A 20,318-nucleotide genomic window follows, 5' to 3' on the forward strand; every position below is an offset into this window, starting at 1 on the left:
GGATTCAGGGGTCTATGTAGAAGGTATTCAGTACTCAGAGATGTCGTACGCGGGATTCAGGGGTCTATGTTGAAGGTATTCAGTACTCAGAGATGTGGTACGTGGGATTCAGGGGTCTAGAAGGTATTCAGTACTGAGAGATGTGGTACGCGGTATTCATATAAAATCATATTTGGTACGCAGATTCAAGATTTAAGCAAATTTAATGGTGTATGCAAAAGGTTCATTTATATATTTACTTGAAATTGCACCCTTTTCTCAATGCTTTTGAGATTTGTGTTGAGTAGTATTCTGGTTTCAGGGGAGAGCAAATGAGACTCGAAATGAAATATTAGATGGTATTCGGTATTCAGGGGAGGATTGGTTTGGCACTCTAAAATATGTAGAAAAGTTCATTCTGCATGTTTTGTGAATGAACTGAGAGACCTTTTCTTGCAGAATCAGACAATTTGAGACAATGGTTTCAAGTACGCAAGACCATGAAATGAATATGTGAATTTGTGTTTTTAAGAGGAACTCTCTCATAGACAGATGCCTCAAAATGCAAGAATCACAAAACAGCATATCCAATAGGTTTCCATTTCCTCCTCGCTGACATTGTTTTATCCAAACTTTTCTCCTCGCTTAATCGGCCTTTTCTCTTGGAGAATAATGGAAAATCACTTCATTTCATGTAGATTAATGCATTGTAAACAAAACAGAATGGCAGACGTCTGTCCAGTATGATGGCCTCTAGCTGGGCAGTTGTTTGATGCTTATTAGCAGCAGTAGAAACTAACATTTTTAGTCCTTATGATACCTTCTATTGCACAGTTTGGCAAGAACTACAGGACTAGTGCCAATTTTTAACGCTGTTTACATGACACTGAAATTACATATGACTCTTGTACTTGTAAGACTCTTTAACATGTTTTGAAAAGCTTTTGTTCAATAGATCTCCTTTAATATATTGTTGGATTTTTATATAAGATCTGAGGGATTTTATATTTACTACATCTGGCGATATTGTAACATGTGAATGTCTCTCCCTTCTGATTTATTTTGCATTTAAACGGAATGAAGACAAGGAAATATACGGAATGAATTATAATCAAATAACAATATTTTAATGTTTAGTTCAGTGGATCTAACTTGCACTTCGTATGTGTAGCCCAGTGAGTGAACCACAAGGCTACATAGGCATTGATCAATCACAATGCTTTTAAGAATTTTATTTTTCTCAAGTACAGGTGTGTCAGGAAGAGATATTTTATGCCTGTTTCCTAAGGTTCAGGAAAAGTATGCTTGAAACAGAAAATTTTTGGTAAATGTTGTTTTTACATTTTTTGTCGGTTCATAAGTTAGATAAAACAGTTTCCCTCGCGTTTTTATGAGATTTTGAAACCTTTATCCTCGGGATGAAACCTTGTTTTTTTTCCAATGGGTTCAGGTTTTAAATCATATAAAAAACCTCGGACATGTTTTATCCTACACATTAAACCCTGTTCTGGATAATGGATCTTATTCAGCTTCCTCTGATTGCTGGGTTGTCAACTTGTACACCTTTGTAGTGGTGTCACAGCTGGCAGATATCCCACACCCCGATTAAGTAAACATGGACTTAGTTTATCATGTGATGTAATGTTTACACATCACAGCTAACAAAAGTAACTGGAACAGATCAAACAATATTCACCCAGAAACTTTTATTATTAAAACAGAACTGGTTTCAAAATGCTTCTTCATCCACTCACTGTAAGTCAGCCCAGTGGCAGAGCATTAGTCAGTGACTTGATGATCAGAAGGGTTGGAGAGCATGTTCAAGCCAGGGAAAGTTTACTGTTGACTTTGATTTTCCCATCATGTCTGGATTTTAAAAAAGGATTTATATACATAATCTTCAGGGAACATGAGAAAATTGTAGGTTTATTGTACCCGTATTCTTAAAAAGTGAAATGGAGAGGTACATCAGCCTTTACGCCCATGGTTAAAGAAACTATGACAGTGAGGCCATGAAGTGGGGTATTATACTGAAATTTTCCTCTGGCCAGACAGGATCTGATCTGAACTAATATAGAAATAATAAAGTTCACACAGCACCTTCTGGGAGTGGAGGAACCTGCATTGGTAACATGTGCATCCATCATGTTTGGCAACAGGAATTATGGAGGTCACACCATAAGACATTGAAATCTTTAATGATTTAGAAAACTTAGTGTTTAGTATGGACAGAATTACAAGTGCAAGTAACATGAAAAACATGGCCAGTATGATATACAATACGATGGCTGAGAGAAACAGTGTGAAAATGTAGACTTAGTGCTGTCTCACTGTCTGTCTGTCTGTCTGTCAAGACCAACACTCTATATTAGCAGGGATATGCTGCATACTTTAACAGAAACAGAATGTTGCAAGTATTAGGGTTACTGGGCCCTAACTTTTGATCCCGGAGCAGTTGGGCCATACAATCATCATCAAGAAGTCCAAGGAAGTGTTTATCATGTTTATATCCATTAGTTTGGCAGTGATTTCCATGTCTGTCAATGAATCCCTGTATATGCTTAGTCTGTGTTTTGAGTTTGAAATTATGATTTAAGAGTTTGTATATTTTGGCCTACCTAATGGTTAAAGTGTTGGCTCATCATTGCTTAAGTCCCTGGTTCCATTCCCTACTACATGTATCAAAACTTGCATCCAAAATGCATAATAATTGAGAATGGACTTGCTCCCTCACTTGCTCGCTCACTCACCTACTTGAGACTGGTTACCTTTGACGTTTTTGACAATAGGAGTATATGAAGTGTGATTCATCTGAGGCCTATTGTGTAATCTGTAGCATGTGATAAGTCTGGTATTTGTGAGTATTGTCCCCACTTGCTTCCTGTCTAAAGTATGCTCTTGAGAAGTTGCCTCAGTAATGCTTGGTATTCATCCTGAAAATTGTTGAGATTTCAGTATTTGGCTGTAAACATTGCAATGCCTATGTGAGCTGATACTGCCGTCAAGTGTCCCCGATATCTGTGCGAAGCATTGATAAGGCATGATGTCATAGTTTATGGCTGAAAGTTCACACACAATCTTCCCAACTTTGGCTGAATAAACAATCAGGTTGTCATAACATGGGATATGTCTTAAGAACGGGTGTCTATTTCTGGCTGAACTGTTGGCTTTACACAGTGATAAGAGTGGAAATATTTCATGGTGTTTTTGAGGCCTCTAATCATCACTGTGATTTATTGGTGTTAAATGTATCTGAAAATGACCAAAATAGACCAGTAGAAGGGTTGGTATTTGCAAGAGTACACCTAATCAAGGCGCTCGGTATCGGGTGACAGCTGGCACCAATCAGCGCTGATTATCATTTTACAAGGGCCATTTGGAGCCAAAATGTTTGTTTTGAAAGGAGGTAAGGAATTTTAATAAGCACACTCAATAAGTTGAATGTTGTGTACTTCTTACACTGTTTCATGGGAACTCACAAGTTAGATAGATGTCGGTAGTGTAGCTGAAACTGACACCCCAGGATTATCAGGCTTTGCAATATACGTCTTTAAGTTGAGGTTAGAACGGTGAGGGTCAGGAAGAAAAACAGGTTCAAAAGAGAGAAAAAATTCTCGAATAAAAAGCAAAGATTATCATGTGTAAATATAAATTATGAAGAATAAACAGAGTTGTGTGTTCTTAAGTTAGATTAAGATGATTAACAGTTTAAACGTACATCTTCTGAAAACACAACCTAAGGTTTTGGTTTACCTGAAGCAAAAGTCAGTGTGAGTAAATATTATCTTGGTAACAGAGAATTTGTCCTAGCCCGAATATCGACATAGTTATATGTCCTACAATTTGTCCAAGCCCGATTATTGACATAGTTATATGTCCTACAATTTGTCCTAGCCCGATTATTGACATAGTTATATGTCCTACAATTTGTCCAAGCCCGATTATTGACATAGTTATATGTCCTACAATTTGTCCTAGCCCGATTATTGACATAGTTATATGTCCTACAATTTGTCCTAGCCCGATTATTGACATAGTTATATGTCCTACAATTTGTCCTAGCCCGAATATCGACATAGTTATATGTCCTACAATTTGTCCTAGCCCGATTATTGACATAGTTATATGTCCTACAATTTGTCCTAGCCCGATTATTGACATAGTTATATGTCCTACAATTTGTCATGTCTTGAACCACTGCATCAAATAGGCTGAAAAATAAATAGATGCATGTCATGGATAGGTTCCATTGGTTCAGCCAGGGAACTGGCATAATTTAGCTGGAACACCTGTAAACATATATGGCCATAGTTTAGTAATATTTGCATCGTAGATCTACCGACCATATTTTAATCAAAACAGGTAAATAAATCAATCAATATTTCAGCAGTGTTTCCGTTCTCCGGTATATGCCGGCTTTTGGCCGGTAAAAACTGGCAAAGACCAGTAAATGTTTAGTGTGACGGTCCCAGTGTCCGGTAGAAAGAATGTTAGAAAAAAATAACTTCAACTGAGTCTCTGTCTTCAACAAGGTGTTAAAACTTTGTTCACTAAACTCTAAGATCAGTCCGTGTTTCTCTTCCACACAGAAAGGAAATCCCAGTTTTCGAAAAATAAACTGGACTCTGCTCGTTTCATTCGTTTCGTTTCATTCCAATTGCATCTTTATATCTTTGGTATCTTGACACAACAAAGCTATAGTAATCAAGTAACGGATTTAATCAATATTTTCCGAATGAGTTCAGAACCACGTGCACGCACATGTGCAGTGATGACTTCGCATTGCACCATTGCCATTGGCTAATTTGCATATCACTATCACGTGACTGAACTTTTCGCTTGTTTGTTAACAAATGCGCATATTCTGAAAACAGAACAGACTGGCCTAATGCAAGCCCCTTGGTGAGCTTTAGATATTGTTTTTCAAAATAATATAGATCTAGATATTCTACCACAAATGTGAAAAGTGCATGACAAAATATTTTTTGGCTCCATGTGCTGTCATCGAAACCTACGGAGATCTATTGCGATGCGGTCACTTTAATGTGTAAATATCATATGTATTGTCATGCAACTGACTGTCGCAGTTGTAGTATGTATATATTTATGCAAAACAATATGTAAAGCGCCCCCAAATACTTGCATTAGTCTGTTCTTTTCCATTTCTGAAAAGGATGTTGGTTTACAAACAAGAGAAAAGTCCAGTGAATTGATATGCCAATGATCCTGTGGCAGTGGAGCGATGCTAAGTCACCACTGCCCCGGAGTGTGATCCAATGTGAACAAAGAATAAATATGTAAATAGTAATAATTTTTCATGTTTCATGATATTTTCTCAATGAACCTTCTTACACAATCTAAGACATATGTTTATCTAAATAGATAGGCTCATCAAAAATGAAACAGATGAAATACACAGTATTTCAGAAAGACAATCTGAATCTTGGCATGATAATAACAATTTTGAACTCAACCTGCGACTCATTGCAATGATTGCTAAAAACACCAGGAGAAAAAGAGCATTTGTTTATTGACAACATCACAAATGGCGTGTTTCGTGGTGTGAAAGTTACATATTTAGATGCTGGTTCGGTGCAGGCTTCCTTGATGAATATTGCAGTACATTGCATGCCAGATTTCCAGAAGACAGTCTGTCTACCCTTGCTTCTCTTGACAAAGTCCTGAACCCATCTCACCTCCAAGATTCACGTGAAGAAATGAGTAACTATGAAAGGGATTCCCTAAATCAGGAGATTACCCATTTCAGTCCTGTGATTGGTCCAATAAATAATGACGTCACATATATCATAGATGGCGACTGGGCCAACCATGATTTCGCCAGCTACAAAACTACAGTTGTGGGACTTGGTACACACACACAAACACACAAACACACACACAAACACACACGCACGCACGCACACACTTCAACAGAATTGTCGAGTTATCATGGCTGATTATGAGGATATTTATCCAGATTTTGCTGTTTTCGCAGCTGTAACCATGACGATACCTGTCAGCAGCGTACCAGCAGAACGCGGCTTCAGTCTACAAAACCACATACATACGGCAAGTCGTAACCGACTTTGCCAGCGAAGATTATTAATCTTATGATCTTGAACATGCATTCTGGTGAAAAACACCTTCCTGCAGCAAATCTACAGTTCAGAAATAAAAAGAGAAAACTCTGATCGAAAGGTATGTTTTTACACAGTAACATGGGGGACCATCCGAAAATGATAAGGACCAGTATATTTTTAGTCAGCCGGTCCAATGACCGACTGACAAAAAAGCTAACGGAAACACTGTTTCAGTTTCTTTTCTAACATGTCACACATGCTAAAATATTTTGATATTACCATACTTCCTTTATTAGATGCCAGGATATTCAATACATGCCATCCTCTAAGTGATGCTGGGTCATCCGCTCTCACCACAAAAAAGAACTGTCTTTGATTAATAATGAGTTTACTGGGGCTGTACCTTTTGTATGACTGTTTAATCATGTTAATAAAAAAACCTCCAATTTTTTATCTTATCCTGCATTACTACCTTAATGCGTTTCATGCTGTTCTTGACTAGGAAGGCAGAGCTGTGAAAGGTCCAGGCTGCAGAAGTTGTACCAACCAGTTGTGTGGCATATGCCCTCCCACAGCTACCACTAGACCGGAAGTGTCGAAGTCATGTATAATCACATTACTACTAGTCATCGGACTGTACAGATGTTTGAGAATAAAGCTCCCCAGTTTAAAGAACCAGATAGCATCCTTTCCTTATCCTTTGATAACTAATACATTCTCCGTTTTATATATTATAGACAGGTGTACTAGGGTGGCCCTTTATTTCTAACCTTAGCGTAATTGTCACCTGATTTTTCCTCTTTCCCTTGCTTACTTCACGCGTGTCTTGTTCCATCCGCCATCTTCTTTACCACATTGTCATGTTTGCTTGTCTTGTTCTTTATTATTTCAGTATGCCTACCTTTGCTCTTGTTCATGTGGGGCGGTTGGGTAGCCTAGTGGTTAAAGCGTTTGCTCGTCACACCGAAGACCTGGGTTCGATTCACGACATGGGTACAATGTGTGAAGCCCATTTCGGGTGTACCCCGCCGTGATATTCCTGGAATATTGCTAAAAGTGGCGTAAAACCTCACTCTTGTTCATGTGTTATTTATGTTCCTATTCCTTACATGGTTCCCTGTTCCGTGTTGTTGCGGTGCGATCTTTGCCGCTCTCTCTCCCCTTGTGACTTAAGAAAACAACACCCAACGTGCCCAAAGGCATGCCCAAATGGCTGACCACTGGGACACTTCTCCGACATCTGAGGTAGCTGATCACGTCGACACTGAGGTGTTATTACTCCCTACCACACATCATCACTAATGGAGCAGTGTCTCTCCTCCCCTCCGTCGTCTGCTGTGTTCACGCCCACCCTGACTGTACCCACAATCACCTCTTTGTTATCATGTGCTTGCATGTGAAGCGCTTCCGCCTCTCATGCCTCAATCTGGATCCCGCTTCAGGTGGCACCCAACAGTTCAGGTGGCACCCAACAGTCTTATCCCTTCCCATATTGGTGTCTCCGGCCACCGTGGCACCTTCTGCTAATCCGCCATCATCTGTGCACACGGCATCTCCGGGGTTTCAAACACTGATCAGTATACCGCCGGCGCCCCTGGCTCCCGCTCCTTGCGCATCATATGAATACACCTTTGTTGCCAATAACCTCACTACCTCATGTCTGTCCTTGGCTCCTTTAGAGGACACCAGTACCCCTCATCGACCTCATACACATGACACTAACTCTGTTGGGTCTTCTGCCACATTTCAAGATCTCATGACGTCCGTCATGTAGTCATTCCCGCTTTGCCGTCAGTAAGATTATCCATCTGACTCTTTGACTAGGTCATTTGCCTTGTTCTTCGAGTTGACCACCTTGGAGGTAGACACACACCGAAGGTTGGCTTCGGTCAATCCCTTTCTGGGCCTGGATGTTGATGACAGGGACACAATTTATCCCGCTGACTCCCATGCTCACAGATTTTATATCCACTTTGAATGACGATTACTCCTCCCTCACTCCGGCATTTAAGGCGCCTTGTTACAGGAAACTCGTTTTTCCTATACATACGTTCGAAGCCGCAGTTAATGCACACATAGCATGACTGGTTCCTCTAGGCCGACCACTCATCGTACCCCCAATATTCGATGAGATTAAGATTTGGTGGTCGCTCTAGCCCTTATCCATCTTGGCCTCTTCTAACAAAGCCATTGATCAGGATCTCACTAAGGACAATCCTAATTTGTTGATCACTTATGTATTATGATGTCCTTTCAACAACCTCAAATCGACCATCTATTTAATCATCTCCGTGCGGCCTTGGCGGAGATCACCTCCCCAGGCGCCTCGGCTATTTCGCCCCAACGGATTGGAATTCAACAAGCAGCAACGCCTACGTCAGTTTTGGAGTGCATCCTGCTCTTCAATGGTGCCATCCCTGAAACCTATGCACGTGTCTCTAGCTTTGCCCTTGATGGAATGTACTTATTGCACTGAAGCATGTCCACAATCAATCCAAATTCAAACCATCTAAAACGCAATTATCAGCCCAGGCGTGCCTCTCTTAAGGCTTCCCTCCAGGCTTTCATGGCAATGGTCAAGAACGTTCAAAGCTATAAGATAATTACCAACCTCGCCGTCGCCAATATAAGTCCAGGGGTGGTGACCGTGGAGACAGGTGCTGATGCCTGGTGCTTGGTGCTTGGTGCCTGGGACCTCACATCCCCAGTCGTCCCAGTCCTAGACACTCCCGTAGGTGGGAGATTGGGCAGGTTTTCGGCCAAGTGGACAATTCTTTAATATCTGTTTTGTTGCCAACATCCTTCATCAGGGCCTCTCTCATAGCAGACCCACCGTCAACCTCTTACCCTAGCGGATGCCCACCCCCTTGTCAGGCTCAGCTCTTGCTCCAGACCATTCAGCTTCTGGTGCTCAAGTAGGCAGTCGAGATTGTTCCCGATCCAGTGGCGCATCCAGGCTTCTACTCTCCAGTGTTCCTGGTGCCCCAGGATTCATCATTCGTTTGATCCACAATGTCGCCATCTTCAACAAGCTTTACCTGGAACGTCCTCCATCTTTTCGAGACTGCTCTGGACCAGCATCAATGCCAGCGATTTCCTGATCAGTCTCGACTTCCAGGGCCATTATCTTCATGTCCCCCATCCATCCCAGCTTCAAAGCCAATTACCGCGTACCTACACCCGAGGATTGTCTGTTGAGTCTTACATTGATGACCGTCTACTGAATCAGCAGGCCCTGAAAACCCTCCTCCTTCACAGGGTTTCACTCGTCTACTCACTCAACTGGGGTGGATCATCAACGAGCCCAAGTTGGAACTCCGTCCTTCAAGCTCCAATTCATACGGACCAGGATCTCCCCCTGGTATGAAACGACAGGTGGCACGAAATACAGCTCAAGCTCACACTATGTCCATTTTTTTAATCAGCTAGAAACAAATTGATGCACTCACGACTTTTAATTGTGGATGATACTTGTGTTGTAAATATTGACCTCATGCTAGTTGGCAATGTTGTTTTACCTAATCATATGACGGAAAACATTTTTAGGAATGTACATACATGATATATAAAGACAACAGTGAGCATTGTTAATGTACATACATGCATCTATTTTCCTTTCTGTCATTTAATTTTTTATTTCCATTCCAGCTGTTAGTCGACGCCTCATGATGGGGTTGGGGGGACACATCTGGAGGACTAGACTGCCTCCAGGCTGTGGTCAAACTATCTGTGTGACACATCAGCAATCTGGAACTCATCCTGGCCGTGTCGCACTGGCAGTCCCTGCTTCAGTGCACAGTGCTCCCCATATCCACAGACAACATCATTGTTCAGGGGACTCCTCACTTGTCATCCCTACTGTCTCAGACCTTCCGGTTCCTTCAGTTAGAGGATTGACTAAACCTGAGGTTCGTTGTCCAGGACATCCCTGGTTGTCGCAACACCCATAGTGGAGGCACTCTCCAGACAAAGTGGCTCCCATGGAGTTGATGCTCCACCCCGATTCCTTCACCCTGGTGTGCCAGTGGTTCGGCCTGCCATTCATTGACCTATTCGTCACCAGCCAGAATTATCAGCTCCAGACAAACATTTCCCCGGTCCTGGACCCTCTAGCTTGGGCGGTCGCTGCCACACCTACATACCCACAGTCAGTTGCCACACGTTTCCTCTGCACGCTTGGTACATCTCCACCGGGCCCTAGGTGCCAAGGGCTACTCAGCCAGAGTGGCAAAGGCTATGGCCTTAGCACTCTGTATGATGACAAGTGGTGTTCCTTTGAATCCTTCTTTAAGGATAAGAAACAGGACCCTGTCGACTTTTGTCTGCATCACCACAATTTATGGTCTATTTCTTCTCCATCTCACTTCAAGGGTAGTACCATAACGACTTAACTGTTTGCCCTCTATTCGGTGTTGGCAGTTCCTAGAGATAGCAGACTGACCAAGATCCCGGAACTTCAGTCGCTATTGCGGTCGTTTAGTCTGGAGGATCAACGTGCCAAGTTTCGTCTCCCAGCCTGGAACTTGAATGTGGTATTGAAGTCGCTCCATACCACACCATTTGAACTACTCCATTCAGCATCTTTCCAGCGCTAGAAATTGGCATTAGTCCTGTAGTCCTTGCCAACTGCCCAATAGTTAAGGTATCATAAGGACTAGCAGTAATTTTCCATTTTTAAGGGTTTTGCTATATGTTATCATTATAAGGACTTGTGGACTAAAAATGTTAGTTTCTACCGCTGGTCTTTCTGCAACTTTATCAAAAAGACTCTTGGCGTGTTGGCTGGAGTCAGCGAGTTACACGCTCTTGACGTCCCCCAAGTACAGTTTGAGCACAGAGCGCATGGTGCTGTCCATCCTGGGCTGTGCTGGGATTTCATTGCTTAGAATCAACTCCCAAGAAAGCTGGACAGATCCTTCACTGTTCCCCCCTTATCATCGATAGTGGGCTCTGAAGACGAGGATGTTCTGTGCCCGGTTCAGGCCTTACGGGTTTCCTTCCATCCATCCAAGACGCAAAGAGGATCTCGGAAACGACTTCATCCCAGTCTCGCCTACATCTCAGATGGAAGTTGTTTGTAACACTATCTCACTGTGGCTGTGCTCCATTATCCTGCCGGCTTCTGACCTCGCTGGTATGGACCTGTCACAACATCCCCCATGAGGTAGTAATGCAGGATAAGATAAAATATTTAGTAAAATCTAAATATTTTTTACATTTGGATACTTATCCTGCATTACTACGTCTAAAGTGCCCATCCATTGCTTTGCTACCTCCCTGCGAAGTTTCATATGTCCGATACTACAGTGTCCAACCCAGAATTGAAAATCAAGGGGGGACTTGTCCCCCCATCATGTAGAAAATAGGAGGGATTTTGAAAAAGTAGGGGGGATAATTGCTTTCTTCAAAAATGTCTTATTTTGTATTATGTACTGGAACATCATCATATAAAAGTGTAACAGATCAGAATAAAGAACTGAAATGAATAACAATGCTTTGTGCTTTTTTCTATTTTGATTAAAAAAGTCTGTAATTCTTTTGTTTTTGTGCGACATGGTCATTCACTATTCAAAAGATCGTCTGCTATGACAGTTGGCGATTCATATTGTGTGATTTCAGAAACGAAACTAAAACGAACTAAATGCTCAAAAATATTTTCAGAACTATTCAAGATAGAATATTTATTGTCTTTAAACATCTTGTCCAAGGTTTTTGATTACTAAACAACAAAATACAACATAATTTTGATCAAAGTTTTGATACATTTTCTACTAAAGTAAACCAAATTTTGTTTCCTATGCCAATCCTGTCGATAATTTATTCAGCAACCCAAGGGACGTCACTCGTGTTGTTATCGATCGGTCTTCGACAGTTGTTTACAATGTTTGCTGTGAACTGTCTTTCCCCGTTAATTGATTAAAGATTTAGTGAGTATTGAATCTAAAGGTAGGGATAAACAGCTGATAAAGTAAGTGACTGTACAAGAAATTACTGTGCGCGACAGATCGCGCTTTGATTTTATTATAGCGTGAATCGTGCAATCACGCAGCCTGGGTTGGACACTGGATACTAGCACTAATGTTGTTATTCATGACGTCACCACTTCCTGTCACGTGGTAGCTATGGGAGGGCATATGCCACACAACTGGGTGGTACAACTTCTGCAGCCTGCAGCTCTCACAGCTCCATCTTCCTAGTCAAGAACATCAGTAAAAGCATTAAGGAAGTAATGCAGGATAAGTATCCAAAAGAAAAAGTATTTAGATTTTACTAAAATTATTACTACAAAACATTGATATAAGTTTAAAAAACCCTCAAAAACTTGGAAATAAGTACAACAAAACAGATACCAATTGAGTTAAGTTCAGTGAACCAAAATTCAAAGAGTAGCGTTCTTTGACTTTGTTGCTCTGCCAACTGACAACATTTTATTTGAATTACCATTTGCTGAAGGAAGTTTCAGATTAAGATGCTACTGTCATTTCAAGATACACTATTCTTGATAAAAGTTGTAAATCTGACAAAGATGTGAAACTGTTAATCATGTTAATCTGTAGACGTTTGTATGAAACTGTCAGTCAGTAGAAGTTTGTGTGAAACTGTCAGTAGAAGTTTGTGTGAAACTGTCAGTCAGTAGAAGTTTGTGTGAAACTGTCAGTCAGTAGAAGTTTGTGTGAAACTGTCAGTCAGTAGAAGTTTGTGTGAAACTGTCAGTCAGTAGAAGTTTGTGTGAAACTATCAGTAGAAGTTTGTGTGAAACTGTCAGTCAGTAGAAGTTTGTGTGAAACTGTTAGTAGAAGTTTGTGTGAAACTGTCAGTCAGTAGAAGTTTGTGTGAAACTGTTAGTCAGTAGAAGTTTGTGTGAAACTGTCAGTCAGTAGAAGTTTGTGTGAAACTGTCAGTAGAAGTTTGTGTGAAACTGTCAGTCAGTAGAAGTTTGTGTGAAACTGTCAGTCAGTAGAAGTTTGTGTGAAACTGTCAGTCAGTAGAAGTTTGTGTGAAACTGTCAGTCAGTAGAAGTTTGCGTGAAACTGTCAGTCAGTAGAAGTTTGTGTGAAACTGTTAGTAGAAGTTTGTGTGAAACTGTCAGTCTGTAGAAGTTTGTGTGAAACTGTTAGTAGAAGTTTGTGTGAAACTGTCAGTCAGTAGAAGTTTGTGTGAAACTGTTAGTCAGTAGAAGTTTGTGTGAAACTGTCAGTCAGTTGGAAGTTTGTGGGAAACTGTCAGTCAGTAGTAGTTTGTGTGAAACTGTCAGTCAGTAGAAGTTTGTGTGAAACTGTCAGTCAGTAGAAGTTTGTGTGAAACGTTCAGTCAGTGGATGTTTGTGTGAAACTGTCAGTAGAAGTTTGTGTGAAACTGTTAGTAGAAGTTTGTGTGAAACTGTCAGTCAGTAGAAGTTTGTGTGAAACTGTCAGTCAGTAGAAGTTTGTGTGAAACTGTCAGTCAGTGGATGTTTGTGTGAAACTGTCAGTCAGTAGAAGTTTGTGTGAAACTGTCAGTCAGTAGAAGTTTGTGTGAAAACTGTCAGTCAGTAGAAGTTTGTGTGAAACTGTCAGTCAGTAGAAGTTTGTGTGAAACTGTCAGTCAGTGAATGTTTGTGTGAAACTGTTCATCAGAAGTTTGTGTGAAACTGTCAGTCAGTAGAAGTTTGTGTGAAACTGTTAGTAGAAGTTTGTGTGAAACTGTCAGTCAGTAGAAGTTTGTGTGAAACTGTCAGTCAGTAGAAGTTTGTATGAAACTGTTAGTAGAAGTTTGTGTGAAACTCGGTCAGTAGAAGTTTGTGTGAAACTGTTAGTAGAAGTTTGTGTGAAACTGTCAGTCAGTAGAAGTTTGTGTGAAACTGTTAGTAGAAGTTTGTGTGAAACTGTCAGTCAGTAGAAGTTTGTGTGAAACTGTCAGTCAGTAGAAGTTTGTGTGAAACTGTCAGTCAGTAGAAGTTTGTGTGGAACTGTCAGTCAATAGAGGTTTGTGTAAAACTGTCAGTCAGTAGAAGTTTGTGTGAAACTGTCAGTCAGTAGAAGTTTGTGTGAAACTGTCAGTCAGTAGAAGTTTGTGTGAAACTATCAGTAGAAGTTTGTGTGAAACTGTCAGTCAGTAGAAGTTTGTGTGAAACTGTCAGTAGAAGTTTGTGTGAAACTGTCAGTCAGTAGAAGTTTGTGTGAAACTGTTAGTCAGTAGAAGTTTGTGTGAAACTGTCAGTCAGTAGAAGTTTGTGGGAAACTGTCAGTAGAAGTTTGTGTGAAACTGTCAGTCAGTAGAAGTTTGTGTGAAACTGTTAGTAGAAGTTTGTGTGAAACTGTCAGTCAGTAGAAGTTTGTGTGAAACTGTCAGTCAGTAGTAGTTTGTGTGAAACTGTCAGTCAGTAGAAGTTTGTGTGAAACTGTCAGTCAGTAGAAGTTTGTGTGAAACGGTCAGTCAGTGGATGTTTGTGTGAAACTGTCAGTAGAAGTTTGTGTGAAACTGTCAGTCAGTAGAAGTTTGTGTGAAACTGTCAGTCAGTAGAAGTTTGTGTGAAACTGTCAGTCAGTAGAAGTTTGTGTGAAACTGTTAGTAGAAGTTTGTGTGAAACTGTCAGTCAGTAGAAGTTTGTGTGAAACTGTTAGTAGAAGTTTGTGTGAAACTGTCAGTCAGTAGAAGTTTGTGTGAAACTGATAGTCAGTAGAAGTTTGTGTGAAACTGTCAGTCAGTAGAAGTTTGTGTGAAACTGTCAGTCAGTAGAAGTTTGTGTGAAACTGTCAGTCAGTAGAAGTTTGTGTGAAACTGTCAGTCAGTAGAAGTTTTATGTGAAACTGTCAGTCAGTGGATGTTTGTGTGAAACTGTCAGTAGAAGTTTGTGTGAAACTGTCAGTCAGTAGAAGTTTGTGTTAAACTGTTAGTAGAAGTTTGTGTGAAACTGTCAGTCAGTTGAAGTTTGTGTGAAACTGTCAGTCAGTAGAAGTTTGTGTGAATCTGTCAGTCAGTAGAAGTTTGTGTGAAACTGTCAGTCAGTAGAAGTTTGTGTGAAACTGTCAGTCAGTAGAAGTTTGTGTGAAACTGTCAGTCAGTGGATGTTTGTGTGAAACTCAGTCAGTAGAAGTTTGTGTGAAACTGTCAGTCAGTAGAAGTTTGTGTGAAACTGTCAGTCAGTAGAAGTTTGTGTGAAAACTGTCAGTCAGTAGAAGTTTGTGTGAAACTGTCAGTCAGTAGAAGTTTGTGTGAAACTGTCAGTCAGTGAATGTTTGTGTGAAACTGTCAGTAGAAGTTTGTGTGAAACTGTCAGTCAGTAGAAGTTTGTGTGAAACTGTTAGTAGAAGTTTGTGTGAAACTGTCAGTCAGTAGAAGTTTGTGTGAAACTGTCAGTCAGTAGAAGTTTGTATGAAACTGTTAGTAGAAGTTTGTGTGAAACTGTTAGTCAGTAGAAGTTTGTGTGAAACTGTCAGTCAGTAGAAGTTTGTGTGAAACTGTTAGTAGAAGTTTGTGTGAAACTGTTAGTAGAAGTTTGTGTGAAACTGTCAGTCAGTAGAAGTTTGTGTGAAACTGTTAGTCAGTAGAAGTTTGTGTGAAACTGTCAGTCAGTAGAAATTTGTGTGAAACGTTCAGTCAGTGGATGTTTGTCTGAAACTGTCAGTAGAAGTTTGTGTGAAACTGTTAGTAGAAGTTTGTGTGAAACTGTCAGTCAGTAGAAGTTTGTGTGAAACTGTCAGTCAGTAGAAGTTTGTGTGAAAACTGTCAGTCAGTAGAAGTTTGTGTGAAACTGTCAGTCAGTAGAAGTTTGTGTGAAACTGTCAGTCAGTGAATGTTTGTGTGAAACTGTTCATCAGAAGTTGGTGTGAAACTGTCAGTCAGTAGAAGTTTGTGTGAAACTGTTAGTAGAAGTTTGTGTGAAACTGTCAGTCAGTAGAAGTTTGTGTGAAACTGTCAGTCAGTAGAAGTTTGTATGAAACTGTTAGTAGAAGTTTGTGTGAAACTCGGTCAGTAGAAGTTTGTGTGAAACTGTTAGTAGAAGTTTGTGTGAAACTGTCAGTCAGTAGAAGTTTGTGTGAAACTGTTAGTAGAAGTTTGTGTGAAACTGTCAGTCAGTAGAAGTTTGTGTGAAACTGTCAGTCAGTAGAAGTTTGTGTGAAACTGTCAGTCAGTAGAAGTTTGTGTGAAACTGTCAGTCAGTAGAAGTTTGTGTGAAACTATCAGTAGAAGTTTGTGTGAAACTGTCAGTCAGTAGAAGTTTGTGTGAAACTATCAGTAGAAGTTTGTGTGAAACTGTCAGTCAGTAGAAGTTTGTGTGAAACTGTTAGTCAGTAGAAGTTTGTGTGAAACTGTCAGTCAGTAGAAGTTTGTGGGAAACTGTCAGTAGAAGTTTGTGTGAAACTGTCAGTCAGTAGAAGTTTGTGTGAAACTGTTAGTAGAAGTTTGTGTGAAACTGTTAGTAGAAGTTTGTGTGAAACTGTCAGTCAGTAGAAGTTTGTGTGAAACTGTCAGTCAGTAGAAGTTTGTGTGAAACTGTCAGTCAGTAGAAGTTTGTGTGAAACTGTCAGTCAGTAGTAGTTTGTGTGAAACTGTCAGTCAGTAGAAGTTTGTGTGAAACTGTCAGTCAGTAGAAGTTTGTGTGAAACTGTCAGTCAGTGGATGTTTGTGTGAAACTGTCAGTCAGTAGAAGTTTGTGTGAAACTGTCAGTCAGTAGAAGTTTGTGTTAAACTGTTAGTAGAAGTTTGTGTGAAACTGTCAGTCAGTTGAAGTTTGTGTGAAACTGTCAGTCAGTAGAAGTTTGTGTGAAACTGTTAGTAGAAGTTTGTGTGAAACTGTCAGTCAGTAGAAGTTTGTGTGAAGCTGTCAGTCAGTAGAAGTTTGTGTGAAACTGTCAGTCAGTGGATGTTTGTGTGAAACTCAGTCAGTAGAAGTTTGTGTGAAACTGTCAGTCAGTAGAAGTTTGTGTGAAACTGTCAGTCAGTAGAAGTTTGTGTGAAAACTGTCAGTCAGTAGAAGTTTGTGTGAAACTGTCAGTCAGTAGAAGTTTGTGTGAAACTGTCAGTCAGTGAATGTTTGTGTGAAACTGTCAGTAGAAGTTTGTGTGAAACTGTCAGTCAGTAGAAGTTTGTGTGAAAGTGTTAGTAGAAGTTTGTGTGAAACTGTCAGTCAGTAGAAGTTTGTGTGAAACTGTCAGTCAGTAGAAGTTTGTATGAAACTGTTAGTAGAAGTTTGTGTGAAACTCAGTCAGTAGAAGTTTGTGTGAAACTGTTAGTAGAAGTTTGTGTGAAACTGTTAGTCAGTAGAAGTTTGTGTGAAACTGTCAGTCAGTAGAAGTTTGTGTGAAACTGTTAGTAGAAGTTTGTGTGAAACTGTCAGTCAGTAGAAGTTTGTGTGAAACTGTCAGTCAATAGAGGTTTGTGTAAAACTGTCAGTCAGTAGAAGTTTGTGTGAAACTGTTCATCAGAAGTTTGTATCCCATGTGATGTGAAGATAATCAGTATGCATGTATGGTTTGTGGGATGATACATAAGGATACAAAATGAAATGTATCATGTATCACATTGTTGAGTTTTGTTTTGTGCTGAACCGTTTCAACCTTTTCAACATGTCAATGTTATGGAAACACATACCGGTACTCATTGCTGGATAGATTCTCCATGGATACAGAATTTGCTTTGAAGCTCGTCCCAAGACTCTAGTGTCTTGACACTAACATCAGCGACACACAAATGGTGACTTGTGCCTTTAATGTAATGCATAGTTGTTTGAGGTAGATGGATGTTTTATCCTACTTCTCTATACAAAGATCTTGGCAAAGGACAATGATAAGAAACCTTGGGATTTAAAGTCAATAACAAATCAAATATGTTAGTTATCAGTGATATTGATTGATGGCCAGTCCTCTAGACACAGACTGCCGCTAGACCTAAAGATAAGGACAATCACCAGTAGGATATCTATTGGAGTCTTGTACAATCTGCGAGTGTTTGTTGTGAGTTCGTACACATCTCTACTGGAGTGAGGAAGTGTCAGTTTACTGAGACAGGGCTGCCTGGGCCACACAGGCAGTACTGGAGGGGGCTAGTCTGCTGTAGGCAGTGCTACCAAGCTTCACGTCAATAACCAGTTATACTGTACCACCCAAAGTTGGCAAAGCACTGTGAAACATGCAAGAATCAGTAAGAGCAAAGGTACATAACCCTTTATGTGAGATGTTTGTGTCATGAGTTATGTGTGTTTGCTGATGTACTGAGGTAAATACCCTTTGGTATGTTTGTTGGGAGTTTGTTCCATGTAGGAATCTTTGTTTGAGATGAACTACAGTAAACTATGGTTATAACGAACTCAAAGGGACCACTTATTTTAGTTCGTTATGACCGTAGTTCGTTATAAGCATGTACACAACATATATGCAGCAAATGGACGGGATCAAAACACATTTCGTTATATCCGTCAGTTCATTATAAGTATGTTCATTATAAACATAGTTTACTGTATAATGCTTCCCAATCATTTCTCTATCAATAATTCAAATCTCTACTGGGTCTTGATGAGAGAGAAATGTTGCATGATACTTGTGAGTAGTATTACTGCAAACCTTTATTGTCCAGTTCTGGAGATATAAAGGGTAGCTTAGTAGTTCAGTGCTTGTTCATCACGCGGAAGTCTTCAGAAACATGCTGAAATTTTGTTGCAGTACCTGCCCCTTTGAGATCCAGTATGAGGTGTGTGTGTTGGACATGGACAAGCCATGGGAGGAGTTTGTGGTGTGCCACTCCAACAACCCTGTCTCACACATCCGATGGGACGCCACAGGGTGGAGGCTGCTCACAGTCGACTGCGAGGGCACGTTTGATGTGTGGCAGATGCAGGTGAGTGTGATGAGTGTTGGGGGCACATTTGATGTGTGGCAGATGGTTGGGGCATATAATGAGGTTTGGGGCACATCGGTTTCATGGCAGATGCAGGTGATTGTGATAACTATTGGGCACGTTTGATGTGAGGCAGATGAATGCATGAGTGATGACTGTTGGGCACATTTGATGTGAGGCAGATGAAGGCATGAGTGTGATAACTATTGGGCACGTTTGATGTGAGGCAGATAAAGGCATGAGTCCGATGACTGTTTGGCACGTTTGATGTGAGTGTGATGACTGTTTGGCACGTTTGATGTAGGTGTTTGTGTGATGACCGTTCGGCACGTTTGATGTAGGTGTTGGTTTGATGACTGTTTGGCACGTTTGATGTGAGTGTGATGACTGTTTGGCACGTTTGATGTAGGTGTTGGTGTGATGACTGTTTGGCACGTTTGATGTGAGTGTGATGACTGTTTGGCACGTTTGATGTCGGTGTTTGTGTGATGACTGTTTTGCACATTTGATGTGAGTGTGATGACTGCTTGGCACGTTTGATGTGAGTGTGATGACTATTTGGCACGTTTGATGTAGGTGTTTGTGTAATGACTGTTTGGCACATTTGATGTAGGTGTTGGTGTGATGACTGTTTGGCATATTTGATGTGAGTGTGATTACTGTTTGGCACGTTTGATGTAGGTGTTTGTGTGATGACTGTTTTGGCACGTTTGATGTGAGTAATGACTCTTTGGCACGTTTGATGTAGGTGTTTGTGTGATGACTGTTTGGCACGTTTGATGTAGGTGTTGGTGTGATGACTGTTTGGCATGTTTGATGTGAGTGTGATGACTTTTTTGGCACATTTGATGTAGGTTTTTGTGTGATGACCGTTCGGCATGTTTGATGTAGGTGTTGGTGTGATGACTGTTTGGCACGTTTGATGTGAGTGTGATGACTGTTCGGCACGTTTGATGTAGGTGTTTGTGTGATGACTGTTTTGGCACGTTTGATGTGAGTGTGATGACTATTTGGCACGTTTGATGTAGGTGTTTGTGTGATGACTGTTTGGCACATTTGATGTAGGTGTTGGTGTGATGACTGTTTGGCACGTTTGATGTGATTGTGATGACTGTTTGGCACGTTTGATGTAGGTGTTGGTGTGATGACTGTTTGGCACGTTTGATGTGAGTGTGATGACTGTTTGGCACGTTTGATGTAGGTGTTTGTGTGATGACTGTTCTGCACATTTGATGTGAGTGTGATGACTGCTTGGCACGTTTGATGTGAGTGTGATGACTCTTTGGCACGTTTGATATAGGTGTTTGTGTGATGACTGTTTGGCACGTTTGATGTAGGTGTTGGTGTGATGACTGTTTGGCACGTTTGATGTAGGTGTTGGTGTGATGACTGTTTGGCACGTTTGATGTGAGTGTGATGACTTTTTGGCACATTTGATGTAGG

The 20,318-nt window shown here is 40.7% G+C and overlaps 1 protein-coding gene across 2 annotated transcripts in view; it reads left to right on the forward strand.

Annotated features, from left to right (window-relative positions):
* Positions 1-20,318, forward strand: part of LOC124115020 (mediator of RNA polymerase II transcription subunit 16-like) — a 56,906-nt gene that overhangs the window by 18,102 nt on the left and 18,486 nt on the right. The window contains exons 1-2 of one of the 2 annotated variants that reach the window (XM_046475807.2): positions 18,087-18,194; positions 18,701-18,875. In XM_046475807.2, coding sequence (XP_046331763.1) covers positions 18,744-18,875 — 132 coding nt within the window. In that variant the 5' untranslated portion in view covers positions 18,087-18,194; positions 18,701-18,743. Of the gene's footprint in view, positions 1-18,086; positions 18,195-18,700; positions 18,876-20,318 lie in introns of those variants that run through there. The other variant, XM_046475806.2, reaches the window with a different exon arrangement.

The sequence above is a fragment of the Haliotis rufescens genome, unplaced genomic scaffold (genome assembly GCF_023055435.1).
Source record: "Haliotis rufescens isolate VD_foot unplaced genomic scaffold, xgHalRufe1.0.p SCAF_7, whole genome shotgun sequence".
Taxonomy (NCBI): Eukaryota; Metazoa; Mollusca; class Gastropoda; order Lepetellida; family Haliotidae; genus Haliotis; species Haliotis rufescens.